Genomic DNA, 18,752 nt, shown 5'->3' with positions numbered 1-18,752 from the left:
AGAAGGCTCCAGAATCAGGCTCTGTGAAGAACACAAGCCAGGGAGTCACCAGAGATGGGGTTCTGATTCAGTATTAATTAATGAGGAGCAACAGCTGTGCTCTATCAGACAGGATGCGGCATTTCCTCGCAGCATAGAACACAACGCAAGGTAAGGACGCAGGTCACATTTGACCAATTTAAGCTGATTCGGAAATTTAGTCAAATGATAGGAATACCAGAATTTATAATATATCCAGTTATAAATCTATCATTCACTTCAGACAAAAGAAATACATTCTGTCTTATTATACCATTAAAATATGAACTATCAGTTAAGTGAATGGAAATAAAACTAATTTAGGCAAACTCCTTAAATGTCCAAAAAACTATATTTCTATTAAAATCCTAAAAGATATTCTGCAATTCCCAAGAGGTGACATATAAAAGAGCTCAATTAATTCAATATTAAATATTTTATGATAATCATGAGTTATATAAATTACTATTTTGAAAGATTTTGAAAACAAGAAAAGGTCTTTAATGACTCTAAAATAATTGATTTTTATCTGCTATCAACAATATACCTTTATATCATCTTTTTTTAAAAAAGCTATTCCAAGGAGGCTATATTTACCTGATAATCTAAAATGCTAAAACCAAGTCCTTTGCTCCCTTTCTCCAGCTCGATGTGCTGAATGTCAGCTTCCCACATAGCCAAAGGCCCCTGAACCTTCTTTGAATTCTGACCCCCATCAGTCATCGCCAGCACAGGCTCCTCCGTCTCTGAGGACCCGATGAACTCGCCCAGATCTACATGAGGCTGGATAACAAACAGGAGAGCTCTTATTTCAGAGGCTCTAGGTTAGCAGTTACATACACCAACACTATAAAGAAAAGGGAGATTCCAGCATCTGTCCAGAACAAAATACCCTCCAACGAGAGTAATAGTAGATTATCAGGAGACCTTTAGGAAATAAGGTTGTAATCATGGAAAGTTATTAAAGAAGAAGAAATACCCATCTTGTAACAGGTATTAAAAATACATGATTCAAAGATCTCCTATAAAAATATACAACAGATACATCTCAGCAGTACGATTGATTATGGGTGATTTTCACTTTTATTATCAGTGTCTGAATCACCTCTGTAGTCAGAAAAAAAAAAAAGGTAAAGCTATTTTGATATTTAAAGAAAATACTTGTCCTATGATAAATAAGAACAATTCAAGAACAAATAGCTTATACACGTAAAAGTTCTGTATTCTATGCAAACAAGGGTTCTAAACTGCTGTGACTTATGCACAAGATTTTTTCATTAATAAATTAATGAGCACAGTAGCAGGATAAGATTTGAATTCAGATTGGTCTGGGCTTGAAACCTGCCTCTAGGATTTCTCATCTGTGTTGCTTGGAGCAATATCCTTAACCTGGGTTTCATAGTTACCCATCTCCTGGACTTCTGAGGATTAAATGAGATAACATTTATAAAGCATCTGGCACCGAAACAGAGGTTCAAAATGTTAGTTTCCATAGTAAAAATAAAGTGAATCTAAATTAATTCAGTTTTGTCAATCTGTATAAACACATGAAATTTAGGAAAGATGTATTTCTGATGATGAAATTCTAGTTTGTATACTATATTTGCTTTTAATCAATAATTGTACAACCCAGGATCATGGATGCAAATCTGTTCATCTGCTTTATCGTAATAACCCCATTTACATCACATAAAAACACATATGGTACTACACAATTTGGAATTATATTTCTTATTCTACCTTATTCTAATCACCCATATGAATATTAAACAATATACTTTATTGTTCAAAATTTTCAGAATGATTCCATTTTACTGATTCAGTATAATGTAAATCAAATCCTAGTATCATCTCTCTCATTATAAATTTTTTTCTCTCATTATATCTTAAATGAGATTTGACTATATTGTAAATTATGCACAGTCCAAATCTTAACTTCAGATACCTATTCTGAGTCCTCAGAAAAGCCAATTAACGCCATTTCTTGACATTTTGAACTGAATGGAAATAAGCAAACAAGAAAATGGGAGTTTCTGAATGTCACAGAGTATGATCTGACATGTAGTATGAGCTCAAATTTCTCATATTTTAAAAGTATAAACAGTGTGCAAATAAGACCTATACACACAGAAATGATGCGTCCATACTTTTTTTAGCCATTCACTGTGTGCCAGGGGTTATATAAAAGTATCTTTCCCCACATATGTATCATAAACTCACTATTTACATACTTCAATTTTCTGTAAATGGGACAATGTGAGTGTTGACTTCATGGAAATACTATGAATAAATCATGTAAGCACATAGTGTGCAATAATATCTAATATCGTTACATAACCTTATTTAACCTACAGAGCAATTCTCTAAGATAAACAATATAACTTACATTTTACAGAGGAGAAAACTGAGATTCAGAAAGATGAAGTTACAGAGCTGGTAAGTGCCAAGCCTGATTCAAACTCAGGTCTGTCTGACTCCAGGGTCTATCCTATAAGCTATGGGCTATGTGAGGAAATCAAACACCAAATAAGAAAAAAAGGCTTAAAAAATTGAGACTCCATTTAGCCTTTCTATTATATATTCAGATCGGTCTGAATATATTAGTATTATTATAATTAGTCTGAAGATTACAATATTAGTCCGAATATATCCACATATGCGATACCTTTTCTGTCAGTTCAGTATCACATAAGTCTAGACTATCCAATTCTGACTGGGTGGTGGGTGGCACAGTCCGACGACAGCACACCATGGTCACTTCTATAGGCAGTTCTTTTAAAATATTCACCACATCTTGGTGATTTTCCCCAAGCAAAGTGATGCCATTTACCTGTGGAAAAAAGATAAATTGTCCAGGAAAGAACATTTCATAACATATTCTTTTGAAAACAATCTGTCATTAAATAAATATAAATATTATAGTCATAGTTCTGCTGTGCTCAGAACTATAGTTGGACTTGTAGCAGTACTATGTAAAACAATTTACAAGCAAGTTTAGAGTCTTGTTAGAGACTTTTGGACCTTCTGAAGCACTTACAGGAAAATCATTAGCGCTCATACATGTTTGATCTGCCAGTGTAGTAGTTTAGAAAAGGAGACTTAATAAAAACATTCCCCAAGGATGAAAAAAAAAATTATTTTAAAAATTGACATATCATTAAGTGAAAAAAATCAACATGAAAATTGCACATATTATATGCTATCATGTTTCTAAAAGTGGGGAAAAATAATATATTCAATTTCTTACTTATGCATTAAAAATATCCAGAAGACTGCACAGAAACAAATGTAATAGTAGTTATCTAATGAAGGGTGATTGGAAACTGGATGGATTGGAACAGGAAAAAGGCTTTGTTACTATAGAGCTTTGTATTCACATTGTGATTTTGAAACATGTACACGAATTACCTATTCTAAACCTTGAATACATCTTTAAAAGGCCTTAAACAAGTTTTTATAGTACTCGGGACCTAAAAGAATAAAAGGATGGAATTAGGTCTGAAAATCAATGTACAATGTACATACAGAATCAAAATTTCTGCTTTGGGTAGATTTTTATTTGTAGATCTCTCTCTTTGTAGTATGCTTTAGAGGGGAAATTTAAAATAAGAATTTACTTAAGCATCATATTAAGCCTCCTGCAGCCTTTTAAGTAATTTATTTAAGGTAAGGTAGAATAGCATAGTTCCTTACTTCCAATAGCTCATCTCCACTGAAAAGCTTCCCACTGTGTCCTACAGGACCTTCAGGCAGAACAGATCGAATAAAATGATGTCCCACTGTTGCTTCCAGACTTATCCCCAACCCACTGTTCTCACTGAACTTGCTCACGTGCGCCACCTGAAAGGAGAAAAACCATTGCAATTCTAATATTCTTTCATTTGCTTTTTTCATCTCATCTATATATTTTGTGTTCATTCAGAAAGGTCAACTTTCTCCAAAAAGCTTCACAAACCTAAAAGAGTACTGATATCGATTGGTTTCATGAAGCAACACAAACCAAAAGGAAGCCGCCAATTGAAAGCACTCAAGGTACTTTACCATGCCTACAGATGTTAATAACAGATGGAAAGCAGTCAAAACTACCACTGATAAAACCAAACACCTGAGTTCCAACAACAGTACAGAAAAGATGAACACTTGGCACTTACTATGTGCCAGGGACTATGCTAACCCCTTTACACCAATGATCTCATTTGCTTCTCGTAAACAGGCATAATTTCTATCCTTTTTCCACAAGTCAGGAAACTGAGGGTCAGAGAGGTGACCTTAACCAAAGTTACACAGCAAGAAGAGAGCTTGGAACCTAAGCAGTCTGAACCTAGAGCCCACACTCCTGACCTTATGCAGGACTAAGGGACAACACTGTCTTTAAAAGTGAATTAAAAAAAAAAAAAAGTGAATCAAAGCTCGAACAGGAGTATGAACTTCCGATTTCCTACTGTTACACTAAACAATGAAGCATGTTAGGAAATCACCCCTTTTTACAAAGAATCCAATCACTATAATATTAAAATCAGAAGGTATATGAAAGATGCTCTAACTCAGAGGTGTCCAAACTTTTTTCAGCGTTTTTCACCAAGCGCCATATGCGGTAAAATACACAAACAGCCGGGCCACTCACTCGAGGTGAAGTACGTATTGCCTCACCTGGTTTATTTAAGTCAACTAAATATATTTTTGGAATTTGCTGTGGGCCAATTAACAATAGATTGCAGGCCACAGTTGGCCCGTGGGCCGCAGTTTGGACACCCCTGCTCTAACTCATCCTCTTATTTTACAGTTAAGGAGACTGGTATAGAGAGACTGTGAAAAACACTGTTTAATTTAAAAAGTTCTCTTTCAAATCTTAATGATAATATGTACAGGGCTATTACCAGACGCTACATCATCTATCTAACTTTGTAATCTCATGCTGGATGAAATCCTTTGTACTCCTGAAAACCCATTTTAGATATCACTTCCTCTGAATAGTCCTCCAGGTCTCCACTAATAATGTCCCTCAATCCTCTTCTTTACTTCACTACTCCTCCTATGATTACATTTACGCTGTATTAATAACATAAACAATTTAAAGTCAGTCTTATTTACTTTGGTTTGATGAGGGTCAATAAATACTTAGTTCTTATGTACAGCACACTTCTGCCCTTGATAGATTACTGGGAGTGCCCGCAAGAGACGATGTGGACAAAGGACAGTCAGTCTCAGGTCTGACCTCTGCAACAAAGAGGCTAGTCAGTCTCCCTTCACTGGTCAATTGCCACCTGAGGAAGCACCTCTTCAGGAATGCATGCCAGCCTACCCCAGAGAAGGAATATCTCAACTTTCTTTTTATGTTAAATTAACCACAGTTAAACTAGACCTTACTGTATTTTTTCTTGACTCGATTTAAAATGGTAATAACAGCTGTACTTACTTTTTGAACTGTTAACCATCATGAGTGGTTTTTTTTTAAAAAAAGATCATTGCCATGAGGATTGAAGAAACACTAAGAATATTGCTTGGCACAAAGTTATTATGTGACATCTGTTGTCTTTTATCTCTTCTAATTTAGAGTTACTTCAATATTATATGAGAAAGTCTACCTAACCTAGTATTACATTTTTCCTTTTAAAATCCCTGAAATTTGATGGTATACATCTAAAGATTGATAATGTGTGTCACCTATGTTAAATCTCTTTTTAGAGTTAGGAAGTTAGGAAGAAGAAGCTAACCTACCACTATTTCATAGTTAATTCCCATAATCCTCTGCCACTTTGTCTGCAAGGCAGTTTCCTGTTGTTGTGTATCTTCTATTTCTTCTGTCTCAGCTGACAGTAACGGATACCCTGAAATAGTCAACACAATTAAGTTAGTGACAAACTACAAAAACTATCTGCATCTTAAAATTCTGTACCAGGCGCACTGTGATCAGAAACTGTCTGTCATACCAAGTCTGACTCTTCTCCCAATATAAGAGTTGCTCTTATTTCTCCACATATTTTAATAACTTAATTTAGAACCCTGTCATCTACATGTTCCAACACTATTCTCTTTCAAGAGATCTCCTTTAAGACTTAACTATAGTCCCATTGAAGTATCCATATATTATCTAACTTTTATTTGAAAGAATGAGGACTCCAAATCGCTCCAGGTTTCTTTTGGTGGTCCTTTGGTGACTCTATACTAAAAAGCCATGCTGCCTTCTATGTCAATTTTTTTCTTTCGTTTTCAATTGGTTCTACAGAGTAAAGGACCATGCTACACCTTAGCAAAAACAAACAAGCAAACAAAAGAAATTAATAGATAATATATGGAACTCCATGTGCAACAAGAAAATATAAATAAAAATAAGAAACAATGAAAAACTGAGACTATACTTTAAAGTAAAACCGCATAATTGGAATTGCACTAATTGGCAAAGGAAAATAAAAAAACCCATAAAAGTCACTAAACAAATTATGTAAACAATATTGAATCAAAATACTTAGTTAAAGTAAGAAACTGGTTGAAAAGAATTTTTAAGTCATATTCAAAGATTTCCATATTTCATCATAGTTCTTACTCATGAAGTTTTCTCTTTCAAAAAATCTCTACGAGTCATTACTCTAAATCAACTTTTGAATATACCTTTTAGCATTCGAATTTTAAATTTTAAAGAATGTTCCAAAATTCAGGTTTCTTACTAGCTGCCTCCTTATTAATGGAATGAATGAGATTTTACTCCAGACCTATTTTGCAGATTTGATATGCAACGTGTCTTTCACCGTAATTTTTTTATTTAAACATTCACTGTATTGTTTGCTCACACCTCATAGGTTGCCCATACAGAAATAAGGGGATTGAATTTACATAACTGATTGATTCCTAAAGGGTTCTGGTTAAAAACATGTAGAGGAAAGAAAAGACTGATTCAGAAAGAAAATATGCCTGCTCTAAATGAACTATTTTAATCTACTAGTGCAATTAATCATATATACAAATAAGGATTTACAAATATCCCTTTTTTAAAATATTTTCTTTTTGTAATTTATAATATGTCCATAGAGGCATAATCACACTCATAAAAATCATTTCTCTAAAACAGTTTATAAAGAACAAAATAATCTGGCTCCAGGTCTTTACCTTCTTCTTCAATTGGTAATATGCTGGTGTTTCTCCTCAAAGATAAAGAATCTTCATCTTTATCATAATTTTCTTAAAGAAAAATATATTTCAATAGTTATATCTAATATAATTAAGCATGAAAATTTTTCAAACCCTTATTTATTATTTATTTTATTATTATTTATCTGGACCCCTAAATGAGAGCTTGTATATTTAGGTAAACTCTTCAATAAGCGTATGTTCTTAAAGGAACGCTCTGCTATTCATGGGATAAAGAAGTAATACATTTCTTCTTTGATTTGCCTACCTGTCTCCTAGTACTGTAATAAGTAGTTTATGGCATAAACGCCAGAATTGGAGAAATGAAACAGCCTGACTTCTACCAATAAACCTTTACACCGGTGAGCTACATGGGGATTTCAGTAATTTTCAGAGGTACTCACGTACAAGCAGGTTATGAATGACATTTCTAAATGTGGGATTAAAGTTGCTTCTTTCAAGGAAAGGCTGGGGAGTCAGAAACACAATGGGGCTCATATACATAATCTGGGCAAGACAGATTTCCCGCAAAGAGAAAACATAATGACATTCAAAAAGTAAGGCAAGGACAGAAAGGTAAATGACTGCACGTTTCCAGCTCAGAAATGGTGACTGAATAAATAGAATAGGAAGAAATCTGCTTTATTCAGCAGCCCATTCTATAGTTAAGGGACACACTGTTTGTTCCAGTTAATCCCAACTTCATTAAATTTCCTTTTTACTTGGTTCATAGTAAATAGTGAAGACTAAAAACAATTCTTTCAGTGACTTCAGAATTAGAAAAATACTGAAATGATGTACGGGTATAACTGAGAACCAGATGACCTGGCATTACCTTTGCTGATGGGAGCATTCACAGGAGCCAAAACCGCCTCTTTTGTGAGAGGCTCCCTCGACACGAGCTCAGCATCCTGCTTCGTTCCTCTCCTCATTAGTGTCAGGTGTACAGTCTGCCCAGTGTGTCGTAACACCTCTACTGCTTGTTGATTGGTAAAACCCTGAAGGTTTGTGCCATCTACCTGATAAGAACAAGGCATGTTAAAAATAAATGGATATTTGTATTACCAATTCACCAAATGTGTGTTCACTACTTCTTAGTATGAAAAGACTGGGGGATGAGTATCCCCCTCATTGGGGAATGGGCTCACACCTGTTGGGAACCAGTACTAGCTGAGATGCATTAGAATCACTCAGGAAGATTTTATTTGTTTTGCTTATGATTATGGGGTCTCATTTCTAGACATTAAGAGCCAAGAGTTCTAGAGTGTGATCCATGCTTCCATACCTTTTAAAATATTATTTTATATGCCTCAGGTGAACCTGATGAACAGTCAAGTTTGGAAACCAGTACTACGCAGGATATAAAGGTATAGAAGACAGTGACAAAAGTGGTCACTGAGAGTACTGACATATTCTAAAACCATATTTATACTAGCTTTAAAAAAAGGGAGATGACAAAACTGTCTCCTTTTATTTCTTCGCTTCTTCAAAAAAAATATATGTGATTTTCCTTTAGCTCACAGATAACAAAACATTTGAAGATGCGCCTATGATCTTTCCAAAGCACAGATAAGATCTTATCACCCCAAAGCTGCCTTCCAAAGACCACTCCTTAGGACAATGCTCCAAATTCTCCACATGGCTTAGAATGACCTGTGGCAATGCCCTCACCAGCCTCATCCTGCATGCCGCTGCCTACTTCCATACCAGAGGGCTCATTTCCGTTCCTCTGTCCTGCCATGTTCCCTTCCGCCATCAGGTCTCTGCAAGTGTTGTTCCCTCAGTCTAGATTCTCTGGACAGCCTACTCCAGCCCATCACTTTTCTCATCTGTTCACTTAGAAAACACTTCTAATTGCTTTAAATCTCAGTTCAATAGTTACTTCAACAGTGAAGCTACCTTGATGTCCCTGACTATGATCAAAGCCCTCCTTTACCACTTCTCCTTCACAGCACTCATCAAAATTTAATTTTAGATTATGTTATTGTTTGGTTGATGACTGCATCCTCTAAGAGGACAGTCTCCAAGTGTCACCAAAACACTGCATAGTAGATATTCACCTCATATGGGAATAGAGAACCAATGGCTCACATACCAAAGATTTATGTCTAAAGAAAATTACCTTTCAGAATAAATACAGAGTATAACACCTTATTTTTAAAAATTCATAAAATCACATTGAAAATAGCTTGAAAACGTGGAATGATAAATTTAATGTTGAAATTCAAAGTCATGGATATTCCTTTTGAATTGTGAAATGGCTATAAAATATCCGTGGTAAGTGCCATGCTTTTCTAAGCGCAGTGTTCGCCATATCAGGCACTCAACTATTCACTAAATAAATGAGAATCACAATAAGACCTGGGTCAGTGGTCTCCAAGAAGTACCCTTACTGCAGAGGTTTCTGGAAGAATGCAATAAAAATTTTAATTAACATTTTTAAAATATCATTTGTTTTATATAGACACATAATGTACAGATTAATCATATATGAAAAAACATATAGTACATATATAAAACAACAAATCATATATAAATATATAAAGAGGAGAAAAGAAGAGGAAAAAAGGGAGTAAATCCTTTTTTACTGATGGGGATAATCAATAAAACACCTAGACACCTCTAATCTAGGTGATAATTTTATACTTTGCAAGTTACTTAAATCTTTTATGATACTTTTAAGGTACATGGCAACTTGAACAAAGGTGTTGAACTCTCTCCTCTTTCTCCTACCTCCACCCTGTTGATTCCCTTTTGGAAAGACTAATACAAATACAGTAACAGAGAAAACACTGCAATAAAACTGGAAACCATGAAAGAACAAAAGTCCCTAAGTTGGAGGAACTTCTATTAGGAATAGTCTGGACATGACCAAATTGAAGGCAGGCCAGCTGAATCTCTGTATGTGAGGGAATAGCTTGTCTGGTCTGTAAAAAGAAACTTCAGTAAGAAACAACACTAGACTCTCAATTAAAGGAGGCAGTTAGATGGTACACATGGATCCTAACAGTGATTTAAAAAAAAAAAAAAAAAAAAACCAAAGAGGCCACACCAACCAGGGAGCATGCTGCAGACAGAATTACATGCACGTAATAAAATAGCACTATGCAGACACTGGCACGCACACACACAACCCCAACTCATTCCTGGCGACACAACAGACACTGAAAACAATCTTCCAGTACACAGGCGCAAAACTCCCCATTGTGATGCTCTAGTACTGGTTTCTTCTCTATTCTATTAATCTACAACTGAAACTCAGTAAATTTGAATTTTTCCCTTCCTTCCTCCTTTGTCAATTCCTGAAACATCTGGACAAAACTTTCACAGTCTTCAACAGAACCCATTTCAACTCCTTTTTATACAAGTATAATTCTTACTGAGAATGACCAATGGTCATAGGATATGGAATAAGATACCTCAGTCCATAAGGTGTGTGCACTGAAGCATCAGTACACACATCTTCCAATGAAATTGTTTCTGCAGTGAACTGGGAAAAAGATGTTCTGAAACTTCCCTTTAAGGGATTCACATTTCATTGCATTTATGGAAGTAGGGGTTATAGTTACAAAGAAACAAATATCTGTCAAAAAGAAAACACTGGTATGGTGAAGGCAGTCAGTAAGATTTTAAATACTACAAAAAAACAAAGTCAGGGAATGGAAGACAAAAACCTATAATTTACCCATATTTCAGAGGAAAAGAATACATAGATTAAAAATGATCTGAGAAAGAAGACTTAAGACACAGAGGTCAATCTAATAAATGAATAAAACTGTGGAAAGAACTATAAGAGCAAGAGAATAAATGAGGAAAAAAGTAATCAATGATATGATTAGGAGGTAGGGAAATTTCCCTGAGTCTACAAATCAAAGAGGTGCATGAAAAACCATAAAAGAAATGGAGGGAAAAAAACACACAAAAACAAACAAAGAAAAATAACACCTGGACATATTTTGATAAAATTCTGATTTCAAAGAGCAAAAGAAAAAAAAAATCTACCAGCCTCTAGGCAACAGAATGAGCAGGTTATCTAGACAATTTGGGGTAAAAAGAAGTATGAACCTAGAGTTTTATACTCAGTTAACAGAGGGTGCCAAAAAAATGTATATACATTTTAACAAAGGAAAAAACTATTAAAATTGTAATACTCAATATATACCAATAACAAAAGATGAATACAAGTCACGTTTGACTTCTCCAATTACAAGAGGTGCTCAAAGTGGTTACCATCAGCGTCCAGACACTTCTGATTACGGCGAACTACTGCCTGAGCAATGTTGACCAAAGTGTCTACTTGTATACACTTTTTTTGGCACTCCACTCCCAGTATATATTAATGGAAATTATGATTGAGATGCTATGATTATTTATATCCCGTACCAAGGTAAGTTGTACGAGGAGTCACCATGAAGACATTTAAACTATGTGGTCAAGAACTACAATTTGTACATATTTAGAACATAAAAAAGCTGCGTTGTTTAAGCTTAGGAAAAAATTAAGAGCATGTTTTGTTTGTTTTTTTAAAGAGTGCTGTTAAGTCCCCATCTTGCCCCCTTAGATGTTTTGTCCTTGACCTCAAGTGAGAAGAGCTGTGTCGTCTGTAGCAGGAAAGGATGCAGTGGATTGTGTATAATTCCATCAGAAGGATAAGGGAGAGGCTGTTAATTGCTTTGACTATGGAGCAAGAGAAAATTGCTGTTATGATGGGACCTGCTCCACAACCTGACTTTGTTGAGAAACAGACCAGAGGAATGCCACACACGAGAAACACAGTCCCCGGCCATTCTGAAACCTATCCAAGAGTACCCCTAGGGAATGATGGTACCCAAAAGAGAATTTATGGAGTAGATGGCTGAGAAATCAGAGGCCAAAGGGAAGAAAGAGTCAGTCAGATGAAAAACCCACCATTTGTTATGGAAAGTTAAGTCAAGTATCTCCACTAGGTTCACCCAAGAACCCAAAAAGGAACCTTAAGAGATACTCAGTTTTAAATATTTGCCAAGCTCACTCCGCACAAAGCCATCTTATAGCAGTATCAGTCAAGGACAAGAAGTCTTATCATCCCTCCTTCTCTCATCTTTTACACTGGTGGGTTCAAAAACCACAATAAGATGAGGGAGGAAAAGAAAAGCTAGGTAGGGAAAGACAGACTGGAGAGTACACTCTCGACCCCTTAGAAAGCCATTAGCTCATAGCAGACTTCTGCTAGGCCAGGGGTCTGAATTAGATTATTATTTAGGATTATAAATTTTTAATTACTAACTTGTGGCTGTGTTTGGTGATTTTGATTTGCCATAGGACATTTCATTCACTGAAAATAATGTAAGTCATGGGACATGCCTAAGATTTCTTCCAGGGGAAAGGGAAGACCCTTTCCCTATTGAAAATTAAAAAGGACAGTTGATAACAAAATTTTAAAAGCTGTTTAAGATTATCTCACCTAAATTAATCTTGTGTAATGTCTCTGGTATACCCAGACAATATGTTAAAGTGCGCAGAGGCAACAGAAGAGAAGGTTCAGAAAATCTACCAACACATTCTTTTCCTATAAAATTTACTCAAAAACACTTTAGCTGAATGAAAAATTAATCATATTTAATATTCAAATTAAGAAAACAGTGGCAAACAAAATCCAGTACTGAGTGACAAAATACATAAAATTCAAACCAGAATAATACTATCACAGCAAAATCAAATGTTTTACGTCTTAGTCCACATAAGACATATAAAGAGGTATGTAATACAGTTGTTGGTAATAGCAAACAACTATAAACAACATAACTGCCCATAAATAAAGGTTGTTTAACTATACTACAATAGATCTATATGTGACGATATAACTACACCTAACATACGTGTGTGTATATATATATATATGTATACGTGTGTGTGTGTATATATACATAGACATATATATATGTGCGTGCGTATTTTTTTAAAAGTTTTATTTATTTAAGTGTGTTTTACCAGGACCCATCAGTTCCAAGTCAAGTAGTTGGTTCAATCTACTTGTGGAGGGCTCAGCTCACAGTGGCCCATGTGGGGATAGAACCGTCAACCTTGTTGTTAAAGATCACTGCGCTCCAACCAACTGAGCTAACCGGCTGCCCCCTCGCAGATATATTTTTAAGTAAAATAAAAAAATTTAAAAAAATGATAAACAAATATATTGTGGTCCTATTTAAACACAGATAATATTTTCTGAAATTTTACACCATAAACCATTAATAATGGTTTCTATGAGGTCTTTTTACTTAACCATGTTCAAATTTTGTGTTATTTAAACCTCAAAGATAAAAATTAAAATAAATGAACATGTTATTTACTCTGAGAGTAGTGAAAAAAATTTGCAAAAATCTGAACTTTGAGGTTCCATAAAAATTCCTAAAATGTATAGAACTTAGGCTGAAAGTTTTCAACTGCAAAAGATTCTTACTGCTCAATTACCATTTCATTAAGAAAAATCAAATGTATGATTTTGTCTACATAATAGCAATAAAGTTCAAATATGTAAAGAAATATTTGTTTTTCCTTTATTTTCAAAATTTGATGATCTAAATTTAAAACTACATTTCTTACCCAAATGTCACAGATTGTACTAGCACAGAAGAAACTGCTATAATTGAATAATCATGGACTTTTAGACCCATACTTCAGTTCAGATTACTCAGTATCTTCATCTGTAATATAGCAATGATGGTACCTATTTTCCGAAAATTACAGTGATGACACTTTGTACTAGGAAGATACTCAGTGGCTGGTTATTATTATTAATAGAGTGAAGAAGTGATTCATAAACATGAAAACATCAAGCCGTTTCTGTCAATATAATTAACACCCATCGTACACATAAGATAAGGTTACCAAAGCCTAAATCAGAGCCCAGACCAACTCTGGTCCCTCAATATCATGGGAAGAGAATTAAGACATGCCTTCAGACCCAGTGGTACCACAGATAAGAGTGCAGTGGAAGTAGGTGTGATGGCAGCAAATTCCCTACGTGCTATCTCAAGGAAAGATCTAACATCCTCACAATGCACAGTACAGATATAACAATTAACAAGAACAATTATAGAAAGAAATACTAGTTGGAACAACTCAAAAATCCCACCTTCTTAGTACACTTAATCTAGCTAGTCAAGCCCTCTTCCAACACAGCCATAGCTATATGCGCAAAAAGTCAGATTATTAAAGGTAATATTTGACACTTTTCCATATTGACATGCTTGTTTAATAATTCTTTAATCAATAATTCAATACTGCTTTTAGAAAGGATGACTGTATATTAATCTAAAAAGAATGGTACATGATTTTATCTAATGACAAGTTTGGTCAACTTGTTTTTAAAAAATAGAGTCCTTTTATCAAATTATTCCTATATGTAACACTAATATATAAAGTGAAAATAATAATGGATTCATTTGCTCTATTCCCTTCCCCTGTAAGTCTATAGTGAAACCCCAGAGGTCCACACAGTACAACTTGTAAAATAGAAATCTTGCAACAAAATAGTTTTAACGTTATAAAATTATACTTCACAAAATAGTAGAATTTCTTAATCATCTCTCCACCTCAATAATTACAAAATGAAAACAAAGCACAGCTCCAAAATAGCTGCCGCCAAAACAAAAATAGAAAAGAAAAAAAAAAGAAACAGGCAAATACTGCAGTTGTGAACATGCAACTGGTGTGACGAACTTTACTACCAATATTTCAAAAATCCACAAGATGGTGATATTTTGCACAAAATTAATGTATGATCTAAAGTACTGCATGATGTTCATTAAGAGTCTGAAGTGCTTCTAACTTTGAAGAAAGGGAATGTTGCTAAAAACCAGAACATTGATGATAACGCGAAACATGATTTTACTGAGAGCAAGAGAACACTTCAGAAGAAGGTTGCTTCACTTTCCACCCAACAATTTCCTTTATCACTGACCTTGCCTAAGCAAAATTATATTTGAGGTTCCACTTATATAACAATGAAAATAATTACAAGTTTGGAGGAAAGTTATTGTGAGAGTTTTTCAAATGTGTAATCATTTCAGGGCCTTAATAAATATCTGCTTAATTAACTAAACTGCACTTACGTGTCAAGTATTATACCAAGTATTTTAAATAAATTACTCATTTGGTTTTCTTAAAAATCATACAAGGGAAGTTTCTTTAACCCAATTTTGTAAGCGAAAGAAGCTGCTAAATGGTTAAACATAATGTTATCATATGATTCAGCAATTTCATTCCTAAGTATATACCTGAGAAATGAAAGCAAACATCTACACAAAAACTGGTATATGAATATTCATACAAGCATTGTCTGACAAAAAGTGGAAACAACCCTAATGTCCATCAACTGAAGAAAGGATAAATAAAATGTGGTATATCTATACAATGGAATATCATTCAGCTATAAAAAGAAATGAAGAATTGATACGTGCTACAATATGGCTGAACCTTGAAAACATCATGCAAAGCTAAAGAAGCCAATCACAAATGTTCACATAATGTATGATCAATCCATTTACATGAAATGTCCAGAAAAGGCAAATCTATAGACAGACAGTAGATCAGAGATTGTCTAGGGTTAAGAGGATGGGGGAATTAGAGAGTAACTGCTACAGGGCATGGGGTTTCTTTTTGGTGTATTGAAAATGTTCTAAAATTGATTGCGATAATGAATGCACAACTGTGAATATACAAAAACTACTGAATTATACACTTTAAATGGGCAAATCATGCATTACGTGAATTATGTATCAATAAAGCCAATTTTTCAAAAAGCTTCCTAATGCATTAAAATATACAGCTTAGGGAAAAAAGTACATTAGCTATGTTTTCAATTTCTAATTCACTATCAGATATGGATTTCCAGTCTGTACCTGTTTACTTCCTCTCCTTCCGTTTCTTCCAAAATGAAAAATGTAAACTAGCTAATTCTCATCATGTGTTAAAAAGGAGATACAGTGGGGAAAGCTCATTTCCAGGAGATAGCCAGTGTAGGTGGCAAGCACAACCTGATCTTTATAGTAGATTTTAAGAGATGAAGAGGTGTAGTTAGGAGCTTTACAGAACTAAGCCCAAGAAGACTCAGGAAATTACAATGTAGAAGCAAAGGGCAGAGGTAAAAGACACCTCTACTTAAAAAAAAAAAAAAAAAAAGTCAAAAACACATGATTTACCATCTTAACCATTTTTGAATGTACAGTTCAGAATTGTTAAGTACATTCACATGGTTGTACAATAGATCTTTAGACATTTTCATCTTGCAAGACAGAAACTCTACATCCATTTAAACGACAGGTCTCCATTTCCCCTTCCATGCAGCCTTTCACAATAGCCATTCCGCTTTTTTTCTCTGAGTTCGATACTCCAGGTACCTCATATAAGGGGAATCATACAATACTTGTCCTTTTGTGACTGGCTTATTTTACTTAGCATAATGTTCTCAAGGTTCATCCATGTTGTAGGATGTGACAGAATTGCCTTCTTTATCAGACAAAATAATTTTCCATCGTATGTATATAACGCATTTTGTTTATCCATTCATCCATCAATCGACATTTGGGTCACTTCATCATCTTAGCTATTGTGCATAATGCTGCTAGGAACAAGGATCCATCTATCTTGACATTCTACTTTTTTACTATTATTAATACCCCAAAGGAACAAAGGAAACTTAATTAAGAATAAACAAACATATGTTCAGATAAATGGGCATTCTCCAAAATATCTTCCAAAGAACGTTATGTTTGAGGATAGAAAGAACTCATGATTATAAAAGTTCAGGAATCATTGAAGTAAAAGTGTTACACAAGTTTCTCTATTGCAGAACTTCTCAGTCTTCGATTTTTCAATGCGCATGATAAATCCCTAAGACACCATATCACCTGCAGTTATCCCTAAACTTATTTGGCCAGGAAGCCCCTGGTGCAGGGTCTTTTAGATTTGTGTTCTGAAGAGTTAGGTAGTCCCATGTCCACTAAACACTGAACTGAAAGTTGGATTCTTTGGACACTGCCTGGAATAGCCACATGCTCAACACGTAATAATGTTACTACAATAGCAATGATGGGTTTGATCTAATTAGGAGAGGCTGGATACTATTTCTTTTTTCTGTATGTTTTTAAGAGCTAAAAGTTGCCCTGGTCATGGGACCAACAATAACAGTGTGAATCTGCAAATGTAAAACAGAAAATACACACATCCCAAATTCAGATTCAAATAAACAAAAGGGTATAACATCTGGTCTTTACCTTTTGAGTGTCTGCAACTCAAGTGTAAGTATGAAATTAATGTAACAAATTCATTACAACTGCAAACCAGATCAGAAATTACTCAAGAACTTTGTCCCACCTTTAGAACTGAGATCAGTAAACCTTCTATCAAATGCTCTTACTTGCACAAAATAATAAAATTGGTCATTGTAACAACAGCCTCAAATCACCAAAGCAAGTGTAAATTACTGTGGAGCTAACTGTAGTTCTCAAAACTGAGTAAAGTCGGAGAATGCATTTTAACCATGAAAAATAACAAAGCTGTTATTAAATGTGTTACTTACTGCTATAATTTGGTCTCCAATTTGGATTCTTCCATCATGTTCAACAGCACTGCTCTTTGTAATGCTCTTTACAAAGATGCCTGAAGGTTCTAGGAGTAGAAATAGTTATTTTTTACTTTTTATTACTACTTACAAAACACATTCAAAGAACATCCACCCTCCATTATCCAAATATAAAGTTCAAATTTTGAATAAATATAAATCTACAAACCATGCAGACAATATCACTTAGTAGAACTTTAGGCTTGAGACTAAAATAATAGTTTTGTCTGATAAATACAGTATCAGAGTCGCCTACACTCAATTATTCTTAAAAATGTTTTTCATCAGTTTATCCAACAATCTAAAAATACATAATGTTGATTCAATATTTCATAAGACAAAGATATCAGAGGTAATTGCCAAGTTAAAAAATATTAATGTTTAAAACTACCTAATTTTTTATCTCCAATGTAACCAGCAATGGTAATTCCTAATCCTTGGACATTTTTAGTGAGTTCTACATCAAACGTCTCACTTTCTTCACTTTTTTGAGTAGAAGCATCAACCTAAAATAAAATTGATAGATAAATACACAGAGAAATAAATATGTAAACAAATAAGCTCAAAAAGCCACAATACTTAGGAATAATGAGATGTAATTAGGTGTCAGAGAACTCCCTAGAGGATTATAGTAGCGCTTACTCCTTCAGTCTTGAGTACATGGACTAAGCATCACATTTTCACTCAAAAGGAACGTCAGCAGTAAAGCTGAATACCTCATTAGAGAAATGCACTATTGTTTACATACAAAATTTACAAAATCAAATAATTTCTTATTGACAAATTCTCTTTTCAGAGATGGCTCGACTTCATTTTTGAAGGAGCTAGGAGGTGTTACAGTTGAAAGAACTCATGTTTTGAATTCACATCAGTAAGTTCAAATCTAGCTTTGCCACTAAATTTTTCTAAGCATCGCTTTGTTCAACTGTCGATCAAGAATAAGATTATCAACAAGTCCAGCGAACATTTACCCAGCTGTTTCTACGTAACAGGCACTCAGAATGTC

At 34.5% G+C, this 18,752-nt stretch overlaps 1 protein-coding gene across 18 annotated transcripts in view; it reads right to left on the bottom strand.

Moving 5' to 3' along the window:
• Positions 1-18,752, bottom strand: part of MPDZ (multiple PDZ domain crumbs cell polarity complex component) — a 154,593-nt gene that overhangs the window by 78,057 nt on the left and 57,784 nt on the right. For 17 of the 18 annotated variants that reach the window (XM_033122846.1, XM_033122849.1, XM_033122857.1 and 14 more), the window contains 8 exons: positions 18,138-18,252; positions 17,705-17,793; positions 7,979-8,162; positions 7,123-7,194; positions 5,737-5,846; positions 3,712-3,858; positions 2,684-2,848; positions 616-801 (listed from right to left, as the gene is read on the bottom strand). In XM_033122846.1, coding sequence (XP_032978737.1) covers positions 616-801; positions 2,684-2,848; positions 3,712-3,858; positions 5,737-5,846; positions 7,123-7,194; positions 7,979-8,162; positions 17,705-17,793; positions 18,138-18,252 — 1,068 coding nt within the window. The remainder of the gene's footprint in view (positions 1-615; positions 802-2,683; positions 2,849-3,711; positions 3,859-5,736; positions 5,847-7,122; positions 7,195-7,978; positions 8,163-17,704; positions 17,794-18,137; positions 18,253-18,752) is intronic. The other variant, XM_033122850.1, reaches the window with a different exon arrangement.

Source organism: Rhinolophus ferrumequinum, chromosome 12, assembly GCF_004115265.2.
Source record: "Rhinolophus ferrumequinum isolate MPI-CBG mRhiFer1 chromosome 12, mRhiFer1_v1.p, whole genome shotgun sequence".
NCBI classification, from domain to species: domain Eukaryota; kingdom Metazoa; phylum Chordata; class Mammalia; order Chiroptera; family Rhinolophidae; genus Rhinolophus; species Rhinolophus ferrumequinum.
The sequence above is the reverse complement of the archived record's forward strand: the minus strand, read 5'-3'. Positions and strand labels throughout refer to the sequence as shown.